This window comes from Equus caballus, chromosome 28, assembly GCF_041296265.1.
Source record: "Equus caballus isolate H_3958 breed thoroughbred chromosome 28, TB-T2T, whole genome shotgun sequence".
NCBI classification, from domain to species: domain Eukaryota; kingdom Metazoa; phylum Chordata; class Mammalia; order Perissodactyla; family Equidae; genus Equus; species Equus caballus.
Window position 1 is genome coordinate 29,719,096 of NC_091711.1, and position 21,887 is coordinate 29,740,982.

Consider the following 21,887-nt stretch of genomic DNA (forward strand, 5'->3'; position numbering starts at 1 on the left):
TACTATGATAAGCAGCAAAAAAAAGATATAAAAGCACCTATTCCTTCACAATGGACTTCATTTAATCACATCAGATCAGCAGCAACTATAGCTTAGAATACACACTGGAAGAACAGGAAAGAGTGAAGAAAAATATTAGGTAAACTGCCATTATCACAGCAACGAATACCTATAACAAACTGTGGAAATAGCTACTAATGAGATTATTTTGAAAGTTCCTGCTTGCTAAATAAATTTGCTTCAAAAGAGAAAAAAACAGCATATCTTGAAATTTCTTAAAGAGCTGTTTGAGAAAGTTGGGCCATTTAAATCATTCCCCAAAAGCCCTTCTAAATTCTAAAAAGTAAATAAAATTACTCTTAATTAAATTATCGTAGCTGATATATTTGTCTGAGTCATATTTATTATATATTATCATACAAGCTATATGTGGGGTACATTAGGCTATGTGTTACATTATATATTGAAGACTCTAAAGCAATTAATTTTCACATCATAAGCAAAATAACACAATCTGCCTCATAACATTGATTTTAGGAATACATCGAAATAAAACATGAGATGTTCTACATAAAACAAAGCTTACGTGTTTATGCTTAAAATATGTTGTTCTTTTCAGTGCCAAAGGAAAACTGCTTTAAAATAATCTTGGATTTTGTACAATGCTAATATCCTGAATAGCACAACATACTTTTCCATCATCCCAATCAGATTTCAAAAGGTACGTCTACAACTTAAACGTATGAGAGCTTCTAGTTAACTTCAAACAATACTGTTTCGACGCCCATTTACAAAAAATCTAGCATATGCCTTTTCCTCTAACATTTCATCACTACCTAAATTGCTTTGCTGAAAAGATCCAAATAACCTGTCATTGTAAACGCATGAGATGAGAAAAATATATTCTTAAAATGTAATAAGGAGCTGCTTCCCGTTTTCAAAAGTGTAAGACATGGGGTGCATAAAACGTTAGACATGCCATAACGAAATCTTTTACCTTGCTTTCATTAGGGTAGACTGGTTATTCAGATGTGACTCTTTTTTTTAAAAAAAAACATACAACTTGAAAGACAAATCCAAATGGAACTTCCATATTGAAACGATCTTCATGCAAATATACACCCTTGCTAGACCCATGATTTATTTTGCCTTTAGCTACTTTATTAAAATAAATTCGCAATAGATAAAATATGTACTTGACTAACTGTATAATAAAGATAAGAAACGTCTGGGAAAATATTGGGGAAGAAATTTCAAAGCACCCTGTTTTAAATTAGTTTTTACTCATCAAACTGATGTTTAATCCTATGAGTGTTTCTCCAATATGAGCAGGCAAATGAATATTTTTCTTCAGATGTTATAAACATGTCATTTAAAACAATATTTTTTGGATTTTGTTTTCTTCAGCAAATTTTTTTTAGTAAACACACACACAAAAATTTGGATTCAACAAGAAATTTCCAACACCCATGAACATCTATATACATATATATATACAAAGTTGTCAAACATATTATTCAATTTCTCTGTAATCAAATTTTTTTATGTACTTATTTTTAAAATTGTTTTTATGTACTCTGAGAAGCATGGTAAAGTTTCTTAATATGATTGTAGTATCTCATTATGATATGATACAATTTCTCTTTATTTCAAACAGGTTTGCTTTATATTTTTCTTTTCTTTTTTTTTTTCTGCTTTATCTCCCCAAACGCCCCCTGTACAGAGTTGTACATCTTAGTTGCAGGTCCTTCTAGTTGTGGCATGTGAGACGCCGCCTCAACGTGGCCTGAAGAGCAGTGCCATGTCCACGCCCAGGATCCGAACCCTGGGCCCCCGCAGAGGAGGGCGCAAACTTAACCACTTGGCCACGGAGCCCGCCCTGCTTTATATTTTTCCATTATGTTGTTAGATGGATAAAAGTTTACAACCAGGGTATGTTTTGGGGAATCTTTTATCCATATGAAACCTTTCTCTGGGCCAATGATTTTAAAAGACACCTCACCAAAGAAGTTATACAGATGGCAAATAAGCATATGAAAAGATGCTCCACATCATATGTCATCAGGGAAATGCAAATTAAAACAACATACCACTACACATCTATTTAGAATGGCCAAAATCCAGAACCATGACACCACCAAATGCTAATAAGAATGTGAAGCAAAAGCAAATTTCACGCATTGCTGGTGGGATGCAAAATAGTACAACAGTGGATGGTACTCTTGAGTGGAATTGCTAGGTCATAGGTAACTGTTTAACGGAGTTACTGCCAAACTGTTTCTAAAGCACCCACACCATTTTACAATCCTAGCAATGTAGGAGGGTTCCAGTTTCTCCACATCCTCCCACCACTTGTTACTAACTATCTTTCTGATTAGTCATCTTAGTGGGTATAAAGTGGTATCTCATTGTGGTTTTGATTTACATTTCCCTAATGGCTAATGATGTCAAGCATCTTTCATGTGCTTATTGGCCATTTGTATATCTTCTTTGGAAAAATGTCTATTCAAATTGTTCACCCATTTTGTAACTGGGTTATTTATCTTTTTTAGTATTGAGTTATAAGAGTTCTTTATATAGATTGGATATCAGTCTCTTATCAGATATATGACTTGTAAATATTTTCTTCCAGGCCTTACCTAACCCAAGGTCATAAAGATTTACTCTGTTTTCTTTTAAGAGTTTCAACAGTTTTACCTCTTAAATTTAGGTCTCTGATATATTCAGAGTAAATTTTTGTGTATACTATAAGGAAGTGGTCCAGCTTCATTCATGTGGATAGCTATCAGTTTCAGTACCATTTGTGGAAGAGGCCATTCTTTCCCCCATAGAACTGTCTTGGCACTGCTGTCAAAAATCAATGAACCATAAATGTAAGGGTTTGTTTCTGGACTCTCAACTCTATTCTATTCCAAGAGCTTTTTAAAAAGCTCCTTTTCTACTCTATCGGCTACAGAGTGTTTCTTGCTTAAATCATGCATGTTGCCTGGTACTGTTTTCTTCAAATGTTTCAGAATTCTTGGATATACCTGTATCCCTTTTTCTTGACTATGGATGTTGTTTCTATTTGCCATAGCTGACATCTAGTGATTGTGGGAGAAGAGGTTGTGCTGCTGGGTTAGAGATACCAAATTTGTCAACGGGGTGTGGAATGATTCCCTTCCTGAGGCTTAGCAGCCACAGAATCTACCCTCAATGTTTTAGTGGATATGCAAACCCCACTGAAACCTGCTCTACTTGGTAACAGCATAAGAGAGGACCTCAAAAAGCAGTACCCAGATTACTCAACCTATTGCCTCAGACATCCATTCTAATCTCAGTACCCTCTTGGGAAGATTTCTCCTGTTTTTGAGGAGGAACTTGCATAGAGTAGTCCTCTTGGACTCTCTTGATCCTCCTTCTCACTTCTTCATAAGGAAGAAGGTGTGACTTATCTGACTGATGAGTTTAGAAAAATGAACTATGTGTGTATGATTCAGTCTCTTCTCACTTCAGTATAAACCTTGCCTGCAAAAAGGGTACATTCTGTTCTGCCTTCTCTACAAGATAGATCTGTAGTTTCAGGGTCTAAAGCATTTGGGAGAGAGAGATGTACAGCAAATCTATCTTTTCACAGATGTAAGCTATCTTCTCCACCTGAGTTTTACCACTAATGAAGCTAACATTTTGATCTTTGTTGGCCTAACTCCTATGTTTGCTCCAGCTGGTCCCAAACACCAGAGGAGAAGACTCTTCAGTTAAGAAGGGTCCTCCCACACTGCTCCTACCTCAGCAACAGTCCTCTTTTTCATGGGTTTATAGCTACAGATTTTTCTTGTTTTGTCTCGTCAGTTTGCTCTCTGGTTGTGCTCTTTTAAGAATTTTTGACCTACTGATGTTATTTTCCTTTTGCAATGCTGTTATGACTTTATTCTTCTTTTAACATATTTTATGTCATTTCAGAAGGTTTTGATAGGAGATGAAATAGACCCATGTATCACTTCCTCATATTTCACTCTCAAGTAGCTACTAACAAAGAAAGGACTAGAACACCTAAATCTACTGACTCAAGCTCTTTCCACTACTCCACACTACTTTATAAGATATAGTCCTTATATTAGAGACCTTAAAAATCTTGTTAGAATGGAGATACAAACATTAAAGCAGAACTGAATACAAAGCAATATACTATAAGTAACTAAAGTACAGAGATTAAATACCTAAGAATTATAAGAGGTCACATCAGGTTACAGAGAAGGGTTCATTGAAAAGGAGACACTTGAGATGACCTTGGAAGGGAACAAATAATACTAATGAGGAATAACAAGGCAAATAAGAACATGGAGGTGGGCAAGTACAAGGCAAATTCCATTACAGGGAGTATACCAGGTTAGCTGAGTATACATAAAGGAAGAGTGGAAAAGAAAGCTAAGAAAGAGATCAAGTAAGAGACCCAAGTGAGATCAAGAGACATGTAAGACCATAAAAGCCTCTCACTTTCATTCAAAACACATGTGTAGAACAGGTACTAAATCACCTGTAGATCAGTTACCTCCAAGGTAGAGGGGTCCATACATAGATGATATTTTACTACAATGAACTGAAAGTTTCCCTCAATCATCTACTAACATGTGTACATACATATAAAATGAATAGGTATGAGTGAAAAAAACTCAATCATTTAAATAATTTAATTTCAAATTTCAATAGGTATTCATTCAAGTTGTTTTTCATATATACCTCTGATATGAAAAGAGCCATCATCATTTCTCTCTACCACAAGATGATCAATATGAACAGTTACAGGAGCTGGTTCCAGGGATATTGAACTACTACGAGGACTGTCATCCTACACAAAAGAGAAATAGTATCAGTATGTTGTTAATAAAGTAAACAATAAAATTAAAGTAATCATTTTCTTAATAAACATTACTTCAGTCAATACAATCTTTAATGAGTTAGAAATATATCTTTACATACAGTGAAAAACTGCCTGTTCTTTAAGAAGGATCTCTATATCATTCATCACAAAGACCAACAAATTCATTTCAATAAATGCTGAGATAGTATGTATTATTGAGAAGGCATATTCTTAGACATGAAATCAAAGTCCAGATAGGCAAAGTGAACATTTATAACATAAAAATATTTATTAACATACTTTTAAATTTATTTTTGTGTTAGAAACTTGTATCTTCATTGGCATCACTGTTGCAACAGTTTCATCTTCCAAAAAATGTTGAATATTCATAAGAGAAGATGTAAGAAACTCAGTGCTAAAGTTTTCTATATGGCATTGCAGAAATCCATTTTTTTCTGCAAGCAAAGAGTGTATTACAGCACCAGGCCCACTTTCAAATCTCAGAGTAATCTCAGGAGAGGATTTGGAATGAACTACAGCTTTATGATCTGAACCTATTAAAAAAAATATAAAAATTATAACTTGTAGCACTAATCAAAAATGTCATTCTTGATTATTTGTCATTAAGAGGTTATTGTCACTTTGTACAATGTTAAAGCAATAATAATAATAAAAGTTTTAATATTTCTCCTTAATTTAAATATTTACAGTACATATACAACATACCATACACAACCCTAATTTCAATTTTTACAAACAACCTTCAACTGCAATAATGTTGACTTATCTATATTTTCTCTTTTTTGGTGACATGCCAAGATATAAATCTAATATGATGCATACCTCAGATACTTAGTGCATGTATGAGTGTGTGCCTACCTATAAATTTGTATTACAGTCATGCATTGCTTAATGACAGGGATATGTTCTGAGAAATGTGTAGTTAGGCAAACATCATAGAGTGTACTCACACAAACCTTGATGGTATAGCACACTACACATCTAGGCTTTATGGTACGATATGAGGTCTGTTGTTGACCAAAATGTCGTTAAGCAGTGCATAGCTGTATAACAGACAACTGCGATGAAGAAAAACGTCATGGCATTTAAAGTGACTCTTAAGCTATTTCTCAAGAAGTAACAAAAGCCTAAAGTTCTTCACCTTCCTCATTAAAACTGGGTCATTAAATAATTGTAAAAGTAAATACAGAAGACCTCATTAAAATGTTTCTGTTAGAAGAGAAACTTAAAACTGAAATTACAGCAAAGGAAATACACATATAGATTTACATTTACTTATACCTTGGCCTTCTTCCAAAAAGAATTTGAGGTGGCTTAGAGAGATAAAAATACTCGAGGTGAAAACAAATTTTAAAATTTCAATAGGGCATGCAAAGAATGTCGAATTTCAAAAAACAAAAGTTCTTAATGGAACCACTGAAGTGAAATGGCCTTCATGGTAACTATTTTGTTCATTTCACATTACCCAGCTCCAAAATGGATGGGAGGCACACACACAAGGCATAATAAGAAGTAAACAATAGAAAAGTAAGGATAGAAGGGAAAAGGTAAAGATGTAGTAAGGTTATCAACTCAAAATACATTACTTAAATTTCTCTGCCAAAGATGGATCAAAAATGAGCTTCCTACCAGCAAAGAGAAAAATATGATCGGTTTCACAATTCACAGAATCCATGAGTTAAAAATAAACTAATTGTTCTGGAAAGGCAAAGCTGTTTCAGTTATTGAGGTATCAAAGGTATCTGTCCCATGGGTCCTCGTCAGAAGACCCCACTAATTAAATTCATGATGAAAAAATGTTTATTTTCCATCAACGTGGATGTGAATATTTTAGTCTTACAGAAGTCAAAAGTATACATAATTTGTGCAGTGAAGGTGGTGCAAGAAATTAAAGATATATGTATTTATGTATCAAGGATAGATTTCCATACATGAGTCAAAGCAGAGAGTTGTTTATAAAATTTTTATTTCAGGTAGAGGATGATATTTAATTAATGTTAGTACTACTTACTAACATTCAAAATAAATAATATAGACACAAGAAGAGTTCAAATAAAATTTCAAAAAATCCTTTAAACAATTAAGAATTCATATATTATTTTTTTAAATAGAAGGTAAAAGAAATGGCCACAAACTGATAATGGTTAGATAGTGTTCTTTCCTATATCAAGAAAAACAAGAGTTAAGTGTCTATTTAACAATCACAGCAATTATAAACAAATGACTTGGTAAATGTGATTTTATTTTTTGTCTTTTATCTATCTACATATCTATGTCTACACATACATATGTATACCTACAGATACATACTCCAGGGGGTTGAGAGCCAGAAATAATTTCAAACAAAAAGAGTATTTATTTGGAATAGAGATAAAATAAAATCTTCGTTAGTCAAAAATCACTCCTCCCTACTACCTCGTATACCATGAAACTATCACGTTAAGGTCTTCTTTTTAAAGGAATCCAAAACCCACACACTATAGAAAACCTAAAACAAACAAAAGCAAAAAAAACTTTGCAATTTTCATCATTCCTGTCAGAGCAGCAGCCGTGTATATAAACTGTAGATCAAATACACTCTTTATTCATATGGCTTATTAATGTTTGAAATGTTTAAGCTAAACTATTTTTTTCTCCTTTGCCCTTTATTCCATTTCCCATTTATCCTTCCTTTTCCTTTCCTTTCTTTCTTCTTGTTTATTTTCAAACAACCAAGTGAGAAAACATAAGGCATTAGACAGCAGTGCCTATATAACCCATACATGAGGCATTTCAAAATGATTTCTTCAGTTAGAAACAACATGAAACAAAGTGACAGGACATCGTACTAAGTGAGGTATAAAGACAAGTAAGAAAAAATTCCACAATTGGAAATAATCTAAGAGTGCACAATTTGAAGAGCGTTTGAGTACAAGACAGTGTGTAGGTTTTGAAATTTTACATTCAATCTTTTTTTTTTTTTTACCCACTACGAAACCTTTCCATATACTTAGCTTCCTCCACTTTGCATGCTATTGGGATTTACACTTGCTAATATAAAATTCTTAAAACTTTTTTAGTAGATACATTGTTAACCCACGGCCTATTCATAGAAAAAAGCCAGGAGTCAATTTTTTCCCCATGATGCTGGTTTATAGACAAATAGCATTTACCTGCAATTCCCAGCATGTGAGGTGATAGCATATTTATTTGATATCATGCAGGACTGTATGTATTTCAACATGTTATTTATCAGATATAGCATTCTGTGTATATAGCAAAGAAAAATATTATAGCTCAGTGAGTTTTTAAAAGATTTAAAAAACTGAACATTATCATTTAAAATTCTTAGCATAACTAGTCAAATTCATTTCTTCAAATGACTGAAAACCATGAGTGATAACTCTATATAAACTTTGAAAATGGGATGGTTTAATGCGGTTCCTCTTCATATACTGCATGTTTTGTTGCTTATATCCCTCTGTGTCCAAGTGAATGTCTTGATATTAAAATGAAGCATCATAAGAACAGGACACATGATTTTTCCAAATACCAAGTATCATGCCAGACTCAGGAAATGTCTGCTTAAAAGCAAGACAATGGAATACAGAAATTAACATTTATACTAGTGTGGAACGAAGTCTGACATTCTAGGATTACTTTATCTTTCTTTTCATATAGAAAAAAGCTCAGTTTTCTCAGACCTATCTCAAAGAACAGAAAGATTGAAAAAGTAAAAGACGGAACTTATCAATAGCAGAAACAAAAAGAAATTAGCGACCACATCTTCAACAGACTATATTTCTGGTAACTTAATCAAAATACTTTTACTGAAATAAGAAAATCTAAAAGAACAAATCTCTTGCATTATTATGAATAAACGTAATTTCCTTGAATTCACTTATATCAAAGATAGGACTGCCAATGAGTCACATCTATAAAAAACAAAACACGGTTAAATCATATTAAAGTCTTACCTGCTGGACGATTACAAAGGTAATGCCGAAGACTGATATTGCCTAACTGATCTGGTGTCACTTGGTCCACTTGAAGACAGATTTCCGTGTCTTCCCCTCGGATGTCAATCTCCCCATTAACACCAGTAATTTTAAACACCACAACTGACATCTAATAATGATTGCACAAATAACATTAGTATACCAAGTAATTCAAAATGAAATTCAAGAAATAACACAGGAAGCTACTATAACCTCTAAGAATACAACTGTGACCTAATAAACCAAAAACAAACTGTGATCAACAGAACATGGTTACTATGTTATAGTGACAAACTTCAGCTACCTTTCGTTCTATTCAGGCAAGGGAAGAATTTTTTTAAGTCACAAAGATTAGATTAATTATATGACACTTCCATGTGCTATTATTTTCACTAAAAGCTGAATGTATTTTCTAAGTCCTCCATAAGAATACTTCACTGGATGAGAAGGGCTTAAAATAAAATCGATTAACAAATTTGTTTTGTAGAAAGTCCCTCATAAGAACTACCATTCTTACCATCAAACTTTTTCAGCGTATCTATATGGAACTAAAGTACAGGTCAAAAAATAACAGGCAAGATGGAAAACAGAAAGAACCTCCCCTCCTCTACACAAAAAAACCCTGAAACACAAATTTAGAAAAGTGAAAGTCAGAGAAAAACAATTCAGTAAGAGGGAAGGAAGAATTTTCAAGAGTACAAAGAACAAAGTGAATCCCCACCATCTAAGTCAATTCATTTTATGTACTAATGTCTTAAAATCTGTACATAATGAATGGGATAAAGTTGGTGGCATTTCTCTTCATAGCATCTCCCTGAAATGATTACCAGGTCATCATGATTTTCTTGAGCACCCTCTGAAGTTGTACTGATGGCATCTGGAGAGGTTTCACCATAATTCTTCAGGTTTACACTGGCATTTGCACTCTGTGCTGGGCTCTGGTAATGTGTAGTTGAGTTCTTTTCAATACCTAAAATAACAGAACAATAAACTAATAAATTAAAATCAGTTTTACACATGATCAAACAGTATTACATTCATCTAACCAAAATAGACTACTCCTTCAATTCCTTCTCAAGCATAACCTTATTTAGGACAATAAACAAAGAAAAATTAAATTGTGGTTAGTCAGCAAATAATAAGAAATAAATTCCCACAATAAAATGTTAGACATACTAAAGCCCTAAACACAGTATGAAAAGAAATCTACCACAGCTGAGCACAGTCTGTGTTCTCCCCATTGCAGGTGCGGTGCTGGCATAACTAGCAGGTTCCTAGTCAGCCAGCTTCACCCCCATCTAACCTACCCTACATTGAATAATCCCAGTCTGACCCCTTCATTTCCCTTTCAGTATCCTACAGTAACTTCTAATTATCTTCCACATGAAGTTAGTGCCACTACTATCAATGTGATCATTCTCTAGATCCTTATTTACCTGCCTTATTCAATGTGCTATAATATAATATTTCTCAAACTCTCCATGGTAAAAGACAATTTTTAAAAAATTTTGCGTCTATCACAGATCAATACTTTAAAAAAATACCATAAAAGTGAATTACTATAAAAATTAGATTAGAAAAGCCAAAGACATAGAAAAGAGCCTCAACTTTTTTCTTATATTTATGACTATATAATCAGCTTCTAACTCAGTGCCTGGCAACAGAGTAGGTGCTCAATAAATTATCTATTTAATGAATGAACAAACAATTTTTAGGACTAGGGAACATGTATATAAATATAATTGTGGTATGAAAAGATGATAAACTCCTATTTCACAGGGATTTCATAACAAAGGGGTTGAGGAAGCTTCCCTGATAAAATAATATTTAAACTAAAATAAAAAGAAAGAAAAAGAGCATTCTAGGCACAGGCACAAAGACTGAGGTGAAAAAAAGCTTGTCATAGTGAATAAACTGAGATAAAGTCTGAAATATACTATAGTACATATGAAGCAGCTATGTGTGTGTGTTCATAAATATGTATACATACATAAGTATATGTGTTATCTGCATGTATACATATGTGTGTGTGCACACACACATATAAAAATACACAGAAAGGTGCCAGCCCAGTGGCGCAGCGGTTAAGTTCACATGTTCTGCTTCGCCAGCCCGGGGTTTGCCAGCTCAGTTCCCAGGTGTGGACCTATGCACTGCTTGTCATGCTGTGGCAGGCGTCCCACATAAAATAGAGGAAGATGGGCATGGATGTTAGCTCACAGCCAATTGTTCTCAGCAAAAAGAGGAGGACTGGCAGCAGATGTTAGCTCAGGGCTAATCTTCCTCAAAAAAAAAAAAAAAATACAGTAAAAGGTCTGTAAGTATATAACCAAGAGTTGATGCTAGTTATTTGTGGAGTGGGGAATGGCATCAAGGGCAGAGTAAGGGTGGTATTAAAGTGATACCTTCAATTTTTACTCTAGACATTTCTATAATACCTGATATTTTTTTCCAACAAGAAAGTATTCATATATTTCTTGTAAAATTAAAACAAAAAACAAGAGTCTTTATCCTAGTGAAAATCAATTCCTCTTACATAAAATCATTACAGTTCAGGAGAACTAGGAATACATAGTTACCTATCATTTAAATGTTACCCACAAAATCAATGCCCTTACATTTTTCAAGATCCTAAAAATAGTCTGCTACTGGAATCTATTCTAAGACAGTAATTAGAAATGCAGACAAAAATGTCTGAACAACGATATTAATTACAGCATTCTTATAACTGTAAAAACCTATAAGCAACCTAAACATCCAATATCAGGGAAACAATTAAAAGGTTATGGTACATTCTTTTGACAATTTAATACAGACTTTAAAAATACTTTCAAAGGAGTTTAAATAATATTAGAAAATGCTTACAAGTGATGAAAAGCAGGTTAAAAAATTATATAGGTAGTATAACACCAAGTACACACATATGAATATATACATGTAAATTCATAAAATAAGTGATAGTTGATATATCTAGATTGTGGGACTTGGGGGTTATTTTATTTTTCAAATTGTGGTTGTCTGTATTTTCCAAGTTTTCCACACAAGTGGTAGTCACTTTTATTAAGTATTTAATTTTTAGAAATAATAAGAAAATCACTGATGGTTTTGAGACTAAGTAGGGGTATTTTTTACAGGAATAATGTTTTTGAAGTACATTTTGATCACAGAACAGAAATCTTCTGTTAAGCTAGGATTTTAAACCACAAAGAGGGCAGGGGAACTAGGCAATAGAGCTCTCTGTGAATCTAGAAAAAGATTTTTTACATCCCATGTCAGCACCTCTTCTACATTTAACTGGTAGAGTATGCTGGAAAGGAGACTGCTATGAATAGCATATAATTGGGTTAGATTAGGGCTCTTTGTTTACATATGGCAAATCATTTCCCAAGTGTGGGGAGCTAGGATAGCATACTGGTTGGTTAAAGCTTAGGCTCTTGAGTCAGACTAGCTGAATTCCAAATCTGCCTCTGTTACTTCCCGACTGTATACTAATTTCTCTAAGCTTCAGTTTCTGAAGCTAAGAGCCTTTCCTTACCTGAGCCGTTTTCAACTGCATGAATAGGCACGTTAACCTTTATACACGAAGTAATTCATATTTGCCTCTAGTTTCTTTAGCTTCAGTGTCTGTGGAAACTACTCTCTGGCTATGGCCCATGCTTTTGTTCCTGTTCACAGTCACCAAAGCCTTCGTGATGGGGATGCTTCTAATACTTTCTAAGTCATTCCTAGTGGTCTTTGCTGAAGCATTGTGTGCCTCTGAATAAAATGAGGGACTCATCCAGTTCCATCATACATGATCATGTATGTGAGAGAATCCTGGTTATGAGAAACGGTAGATCCAGTCTGGGAAAATTCCAGTCAAAGGACCACATAATTGAGAATTCACCATGCAAATTAAGCCCATCTAATCAAAATTCCAGATACAGGAGTCTGTGATAAAGGCTAGCAGCCTTAATACTGTCTGCTTTATGATCCAAATGACTATACAAATAATTGCTGGATGTCAGCCATAAAAAGGTAGGAGTATCTGGTTAAAAGAAGCAATGGAACAACCATTAGAAAGTTAGGTACCATGCTCTTTGTATTGTGTGTGTAGGTGTATAAAAATAAGTCTTTTCGGAGCTGTACTTAATTGCTGAATATAAATAAAAATACTTAAACATCACTTCTAAGATTTACATATATATAATATGAATTCTTAAACTGTTACTGCTTTACCTTTTTCCAAAAATATATGACTATCACTTCCATCACTTTCTAACAACTGTTCTTCCAATATCATGCTGTCAAGTGAAATGGTATCCAATGAGGTTTGTGAGGAGCTTCTTTTCATATTCTTATAGGAAACAGAGAGTGGAGCCAGATTGGGTGGGCAACGTTCCTTAGGCTTTCCACTGTTAATAAACAAAATTATCATATATAAGGGAAAGAATTATTTCTAAAAAATACTTCTAAGAAAATAAAAACACAGCAGTCCCCCCTTATTCATGAAGGATACATTCCAAGACCCTCACTGGATGCCTAAAATCAGACAGTACTGAACCCTATCTATACTATGGTTTTCCTATACATACATACCTACGATAAAGTTTAATTTGTAAATTAGGCACAGTAAGAGATTAACCACAATAACTGATAATAAAATGGAACAATTATAATAATATACAGATGGTCCCCGACTTACAATGGTTCAACTTAACGGTTTTTCCCCCTTACGATAGTGCAAAACTGATATGCATTCAGTAGAAACCATAATTCGAATTTTGAGTTTCGATCTTCACCCAAGTTAGCAATATGTGGTATGATACTCTCATGATGCTGGGCAGTGACAGTAAGTTGCAGCTCCCAGTCAGCCACGTGATCACGAGGATAAACAACCGATACACTTGCAACCATTTTATACCCATACAACCATTCTGTTTTTCACTTTCAGTATTCAATAAATTACATGAGATATTCAACACTTTATTATAACACAGGCTTTGTGTTAGATGATTTTGCCCAACTGTAGGCTAATGTAAGTGTTCTGAGTATGTTTAAGGTTGGCTAGACTAAGCTACAATGTTCAGTAGGTTAGATGTATTAAATGCATTTGTTGACTTATGGTATTTTCAACTTAGGGTGGGTTTATCAGGATGTTAACCCCATCATAAGTCGAGGAAGATATGTACTGTAATCAATGCAGATTTTAGCAACCTCAGCATATGATTTTTTTTTCTTAATAAGTTGAAAACTTTCTCTTTTCACTTACAGGAAGCACTTTATAGCTTCTCTTTGGCATATCCAAATTGCCAGCATCACCACTCTTGCAGTTTGGGGCCATTATTAAGTAAATTCGAATGCAAGTACTGCAATTCCACAACAGTTGACCTAATAACTGAGATGGCTACTAAGTGACTAACGAGTGGGTAACATGTACAGCATGGATATGCTGGACAAAGGGGTGATTCACATCCCGGGCAGGACAGAGTGGGAGGGCTCGAGATTTCATCATGCTACTCTAATGGTATGTAATTGAAAACTTATAAATTATTTCTGGAATTTTTCATTTAATATTTTCAGACTGTGGGTAAGTGAAACCGTGGATAAGGGGGACTACTGTACATGTATAGTATCCATAAGTTTTAAAATTATATTTTACAAGTATAAGCTCAAAGTGTTTTCATATTGTGAAAAACCTACTCTTCCATGTATAAACTCTAACAATGCCATATTTTGTCATGAGGTTCTCTGTCTAAAAACAAAATACACTCATGTGCACACACACACAGAGCAAAACAAAAACCCCTCAGATTCCAGTAGTATGTTGTTACCTTAATGATGACTGCGATTTAAGTGTTCTAGCTGTAGGTGCTTCTTCTTTACTGATTTCCAGGTTCTCAGAGAGCAAAGCTGTTTCTGCAAGCAAATCTTCAGCTTTAAAGATCAACTCTATGGTTTCATTTCCTTTACTAGTTAAACTATTTGAAAGTATGTTTTGATTACCATCATTATCAAATGAGAGCATACTGGAATCTTCTCTGTAGTTTAACACACTATTTGAATCTGTATAAGATAAATCCTTTTTGTCACTCATTTCTGATCCAATTTCTCCGGAGCCACTTTTGCAAACAATTCCACTACTTTCATCTTCACTTATTTTCCCTAAACTTTTATCTGATAAGTAATCCAGAAAAGAAATACCTTTTTGCAGATTTGTATCACTAGCTGATTTGAAAAGGAAAGGATCCTTTGACGGGACATGGCTAAGGTCAACACTCATAGATCTGTTGTCTGACATATCATTAACAGTTACACTTCTAATTTGATTTATACTATTAACTTTTCTTTTTGAAGACAAAAATTCTCCATTTTCTGTAGGCAAATAATCAGGAACAACTGGGCTCACACTTTCAGAAACAGGAGATTTAAGAGTATTTGCTTGATCCACGGGATGTAGCAAAAGAGCCACTTCTGCACTCTTAAGTAAAATTCCAATGCAGATGGATGTCTGACTAGCAGGACTGCCAGTCACAGCTTCTACATCTTTCCTTAAGTTCTCTGAAAGCAGAATAAGTGACTCATGGAGAAAAAGCAGGAGCAGATACTGGTAGTGATTGATCTGCATACTGACATGTTTATGAACGTGAACCAGGACATGAATATCTGCATCTGATGAAGAAGAGGAAAATCTTAAAAACGTATCTGAAGGTTTCTGACTACCATTTGTCAAGGGGTCAGACTCTGCACTATAATACTCCTTCAAGAGCTTTTTCCGCTTCAATCGGCCAGTCAGATCACTAGATTCACTTTGCGATGTATTTAGAGATACCTGATTACAAGTCTGCAGCTCTTTTTGTGACACTGCATACTTTGTTGGTTGACAAATCCAGACAGAAAGAGGGAAAGAGTCTACAAAATTTATTGGTCGTCCTTTTCCACTTTTCATCCCTTCATAATCTATCCAAAATTGAGAAAAGTATATAGCCCAAACATCTGTGGCAGCAGAAGTTTTAAGAGTGTGTTTATTCAACTTGGGAATAATATTTCCTTTATAAACTTCATGCATTTTGGTATCTTGTTCATGAGCATGTCTCTGGAAAATTGGATGCAGAAGATTAAAATTGTCACCAGATTTGGGGAAGCTAGTATATGTTTTACTGAAAAAATCACAATCTTTGAAGTCTTGAAACAAAGCTTCTAGATCAGAATGTCGACAGTTTGGACAGTGCCTTGTATTTGTAGCAATCATTTCAGAACTCTGAATGGAAACTGCATGTGGTTGATCTTGATGACATTCAGATTTCATTTCAGAAGGAATGACAAACTAGAAAAGAAAAAACATTAATCTAGACTAACTTACAAATCTATACATCTTGAAGATAAAATAAAGAACATGAATTAGCTCAGGAATTCTTTTTGACATGTCCTGCCAAAATACTAACTCTCTCTCCCCAAATCATTTTATTCAATTGAATGAAAGGGACTTAAATGATTAACCACTAAGAAAAGAACTTAACTTAAAAAAACAAACAATAAATAATGTACATAACATAAATAAATATATTGGCATACAATATATCACCAAGTAAAAAGAACAAAATTGAATTAAATCAGTACTACTAAATGCTTACTATGCCCTGAGTACATAGAAGAAAGTGCCAAGTTTGGAAAGGGAATTTTTTTGTTAGGATGTTTCAAATCAAATCGATTTAGAGGATGACTGGATGAGTAAACAGAATGACTGAATAGATGTCATTAGAAATCACTTTTCTGGGAGAAATATTAAGAAAATAACCTGAAGAGGATAGGTCAAACTATTTACTAAAGTAATTTTCCAGAGATAATTAACCCCACTCCTCAAAATACTGACATCAAAGAGTTCAAAGGTAACTGGTTTTAAAACTGTCCATACTCAGAAAATGTAAAGATCATTAGATAATTGTCTTAAATTATAACAGTAAATGTTATAAAATGTGTCCCTTTATATTGAATATTGCAAGATCTTTGAGAAGATCTTTAAAACATTTCTGCCATGCAATTGTTGAGTATTATGAATCTCATTTTACAGAGAAGAAATTAAAGACATATACATTTATTCTACCAGCAACAAGATCTGGAAACTGAAATTTTCATCCATGCCCAAGTCTTTTTCTATTTACTATACTATACTAGCTATTTTTTTTAAGAACACTTCCTTCCTTAAAAGTTTAAATATCCACAGAATTCAGATTACCAACTACTTGGCTATAATAAAAAGCAACTTTCTATTATCTTTGGATATTAATAACAGAATAAATGTGAACAAAAAAAACCTAGATATCACTTAAAAGCTTCACTGTTTTCACTGAAAAGAAAAATTTTATCAGCTCTGGTAAAAAGCAGGACAAAAATGACTGATTAAAATTTTACTTCTACTGTTGACCTCCAAATAGATGAGCAGTAAAAAAAATAAGTAAGTAAAAGGAAGGTAGAGAAAGAAGGGGAAAAAAACTTCATCTTTTAAAGTTTCTATGACTGAAAATTAAAACTGAAATTTCAAAAGTAAAATTAAGATTGCAATAAAGTTGATTTAAATTTGAGCACCCATCTTAAATTCTGGAAATTATAATGTTAACTTTTCTTCTGTAAAAATGGTTTTGTTCTCACAGCCTCTTGTTTATACGGTACCTTTAGCATTAAGCCATCAACTCGAATATCAACATGCTCATCAGATTTTGAATTGTCGTTCAACTTGTAAACAGCCATAAATTGATTAAGACTCTGTTTTAAATCCAAGAGAAACTGATTTAACCATAGAATACTTCTTTCATCCACAGTAAACTGTAGTGCATTCAGCTGGCTATAAAGGTTGGGAGATGGAACTGCGGAGAAAAAAATTTAAAAGAGATTTTTAATGAAGAGAGAATTCTAAATCTTCCCTGACAACAGAAAAGACATTTTTAACAAGTTTTATTCTCCCTTAATTAAGATAAAAAGTTTTTGAGATGTTATTTGCAAAATTAAAGTGACGTGTGCATGATTGCAAATATTTACATAGACAAAAAACATTTTTCTATGCTTTGCTAACTGAAAAATATATAGTTTAATCTAAAACATAATATATAAATAGGAAGTACTGTTTAGATTTTTTCCTAATTTTATAGTCACCAAGAAGCAAACTTTAAAATATCTTACCTTCTTGAGTATCACATCAAAGTGGTGGTCCTTAACTACATATTTCTGTAAAGACTTTTATCACCTAAATCTTAACGTGAGTCCTCTAAAACAAGAGAAACAAGTCTAATGACTAGTTTCTTATGCAAGTGGTAAGCCAAGCAGATCTCCTTGAAAGAGACCATGCACAAGTTTTATTTTTAATCCTAAGCCTAGAATAGAGCTTGGTGTAAAGTAAAAACTTAAGTATCTCTTGAATAATGAAATGAACACACTCTTTTTCACAGCTCCCCAAAATATGAGAATGCTTAGGAGTTGAATAAAATGTTTTAGTGCTAATTTATATGAAACCAATTATTTATAATGAGAACACACATCACTTCCTGAAATCCACATATATTTGTATCATAAAAGCCATTATCTTTTCCACAGTACATTGAAGATTTTTTATTCCAAAAATTCAGACATATTTACTTCTATCAAAGCAAAAAGTATGCATATTTAGAACTTTTAGACCATATCAGTTTAAGGAAAATAAATCTAAGGTGTAGGATACCAATAAAGATGGCACTATAATGATGTTCTAAATAGGATTTTTTTGATTTCATTCACTTTCTTTCAGCAAAGATTCACTGAATGCCAACTACATTTTGTGTATTGTGTTTAGCACAAAGAATAAAAAATAAATAAACTGGGCACAGTCCCTCTCCTTAAAAAGTTCACAGAGGGGCCAGCCCAATTGGCGCAGTAGTTAAGTTTGCACACTCTGCTTTGGCAGCCCGAGGTTTGTGGATTTGGATCCTGGGAGCAGACCTACACATTGCTCACCAAACTGTGCTGTGTTGGCATTCCAAACACAAAATAGAGGAAGACTGGCAACAGATGGTAACAGATGTTAGCTCAGGGCCAATCTTCCTCCGTCCCGCCCCCACGAAAAAAAAGTTCACAGATTACTATATGACACAGACATGAAAGTAGAAAAACTATAATTCAAGTCCAACAGAGACATCCAATTGGGATGCAAGAGTTGCTTGTCTTTGGGAACAGCAAGGAAGTGGGGTATTGAGATCATGTCACATTCTGGAAGAGAAGGAAGGAGAGGGAATCTCAATGTACAGATTGAGTGATGATGGCAGCCACAGAGAGCAAGGAGTCTCCAAGGCTAGAGCACAGAAGGAAAGAAGAACCCTGATTGCACATCTGGGACAAAGGAAGAAACCTGGTACACTAAGCATTAGAAAGATCTATATGCAGTTTTTAACAGAGGTCTACTTATGAAATAGATTATTATGTAGCTATTAAAGATAGATAGAGCCAGCCCTGATGGCCTAAGTGGTTAAAAATTCCACGTGCTCTACTTTGGCAGCCCAGGTTTTTCCTGGGCACGGAACCACATCACTCATCTGTTAGTAGCCATGCTGTGGCAGTGGCTCACACAGAAGAACTAGAAGGACCTACAACTAGAATATACAACTATGCACTGGGGCTTTATGGAGGGAGAAAAAAAAAAGAGGAAGATCGGCAACAGATGTTAGCTCAGGGCCAATCTTTAAAAAAACATTTAAAATGAACTTGTAGATGAAAGTTCTCAACAACAAAAAAAATTCTGTAACTATGTATAAATAGAAAGCATGGTGTCAGATGTTAACTAGCCTTATTGTGGTGATCACTTCACAATATATACAAATATCGAATCATTATGTTGTACACCTGAAACTAATATAATGTTGCATGTCAATTATACTTCAATTAAAAGACAATGAACTTGTAGAAACCAGAAATATGCTAATCTGATTAAGAGAAAAGGACAGGATGTAAATCAAGTATGTAAAAGAAACGCATTTTTAAAATACAGGACTAACAACACTATACTTATTGTTAAGGTCTGAACTGTGTCCCCTCAAAATTGATATGCTAAAGTTCTAACCCCTAGTACCTCAGGAGACTGTTTTTGGAGATAGGGCTTTTAAACAGGCAATTATGGTAAAAGTGAGTTCATACGGGTGGGCTGTAGTCCAATACGACAGGTGTCATAAGAGGAGATTAGGAAACAGACACACACACGGAAAGACAATGTGAGAAGACGGCCATCTACAGGCCAAGTAGAGAGGTCTCTGAGGAAACAATCCTGCTGACGCGTCAGTCTAGGACTTTGAGCCTCCAGAACTGTCAGGAAATAAATTTCTGTGGTTAAAACCACCCAGTTTGTGGTTCTTTGTTATAAAAACCCCAGAAAACTAATACACTTACATTTTAGCAGAAGTTGTCTCTAAATTACAGGCTCACGGGCAATTTTTTATTTTTGGCATTTTCTCTTTTTAAAAAAAAATATAATGAACATGTATTACATTTACAATTACAAAAAAAGTTACATAAATTTTTTAAGTTGGATCGCCTAAGTGAGAGATCAAACATGAGGAGTGAAAATGGATCCCTGTACATAGGGATTCAACATACATCTTCTTTACTTTTGTGTACGTTTGAAAACTTCCATAATAAAAAGTTAATTCAAAACAGTTAAACATAACCTAGCAATTCCACTCCTAGGTATCCAGGGGGCTAGGGTTTACACTGCTCATTATTTTTATTAGAAAAAAAAGTATAGATTATAGAACGGAATTATAAATTCCTTTGGCACACATTAACAAAATTGATAGAAATAAACCTAGATAGGCAGTCAGAAATCCTGGGAACTAGTTTTCACTCTGAAGAAAAATTACTAGTTCAATGACGAATTACTTAAGGAAAACAGTTTTCTGGAGTGGGAGGGCTGGAAACAAAGGGATTATCCAGGGCCAGCCTGGTGGTGCAGCAGTTAAGTTCACACATTCTGCTTCTCTGCGGCCTGGGGTTCGCTGGTTCGGATCCCAGGTGCGGACACGGCACCACTTGGCAAAAGCCATGCTGTGGTAGGCATCCTATGTATAAAGTAGAGGGAAATGGGCATGGATGTTAGCTCAGGGCCAGTGTTCCTCAGCAAAAAGAGGAGGATTGGCAGTAGTTAACTCAGGGCTAATCTTCCTTAAAAAAAAAAAAAAAGGGATTATCCAATTACAGACAAACGGCTGAGAATACCCTGGGAAGACAGTAAAGGGGAAAAAAAAAACAATGAATTTTGATTCAGAAGGGTTCATGCTTGAGTTTCAGCTGTGCCTTTACTCTTTTATATAAGGTACTGAAAAATGTCTTAACTTATCTTAATTTTCTCATCATTTTAGTCAGGAAGGTAGGAGAACAAATGAGAAATACACAAAAGACTGTTGAAAAGCATGAAGATGGTGAAGATTAGATCCCAAAAGTTTGGCAGAAACGAGGATTAAAGCGATAAAACAGTTTGACATCTGTTTCTCCAAAGTAATTTCCAGGCTCCCTTCTTTTTACTTAACGACAAAGGCATGAACAATAGAAATTTCCTTTGAAACTATAAACCTTCATTGAGTCAGTATTAAACAAATGGTTAAGTAGGTCAAAGTATTTTGGAGTTCCACTTTTAAAGAGAGGACGTAAAAGATTTTTCCTCCAATAACATATTTCACTTGAACACTTATACTTTTCAACCAAAATAATAAAAAAGGCACCACATAAACAAATCCAAATCTTAGTTTGAAGAACTTCTGGATGAGCTGAGCTAAGAGAATTTTAATACTCAGAACACATAAATGTATAGTCATTTTAACTTTAGGAAGCCAAAGTAGCTTACAAATAAAAAATTCACGTACTATAGTGTTTCTAACTAAAGACCAATGCCAAAAGTTGTTCAAAGTATATACTTGGACATTAAGAACTAGCCCTCCAAATTCCCTATGGCTAAAAGAATAACTTCATTATTCATTTTTCAATGAAATATAGAGTTTGATATAGTGAAATATAACTGGAGTTTCACTAAAGAAAAAAAAATGACCTTGTTTTACAAA

General features: G+C 34.1%; 1 protein-coding gene across 2 annotated transcripts in view; it reads right to left on the minus strand.

Annotated features, from left to right (window-relative positions):
- BLTP3B (bridge-like lipid transfer protein family member 3B) overlaps positions 1 to 21,887 on the minus strand; it is a 91,808-nt gene that overhangs the window by 12,197 nt on the left and 57,724 nt on the right. For both annotated transcript variants that reach the window (XM_023631476.2, XM_023631477.2), the window contains 7 exons: positions 17,488 to 17,681; positions 14,652 to 16,144; positions 13,057 to 13,232; positions 9,666 to 9,808; positions 8,818 to 8,968; positions 5,141 to 5,394; positions 4,720 to 4,828 (listed from right to left, as the gene is read on the minus strand). In XM_023631476.2, the coding sequence (XP_023487244.2) occupies positions 4,720 to 4,828; positions 5,141 to 5,394; positions 8,818 to 8,968; positions 9,666 to 9,808; positions 13,057 to 13,232; positions 14,652 to 16,144; positions 17,488 to 17,681 (2,520 nt within the window). The remainder of the gene's footprint in view (positions 1 to 4,719; positions 4,829 to 5,140; positions 5,395 to 8,817; positions 8,969 to 9,665; positions 9,809 to 13,056; positions 13,233 to 14,651; positions 16,145 to 17,487; positions 17,682 to 21,887) is intronic.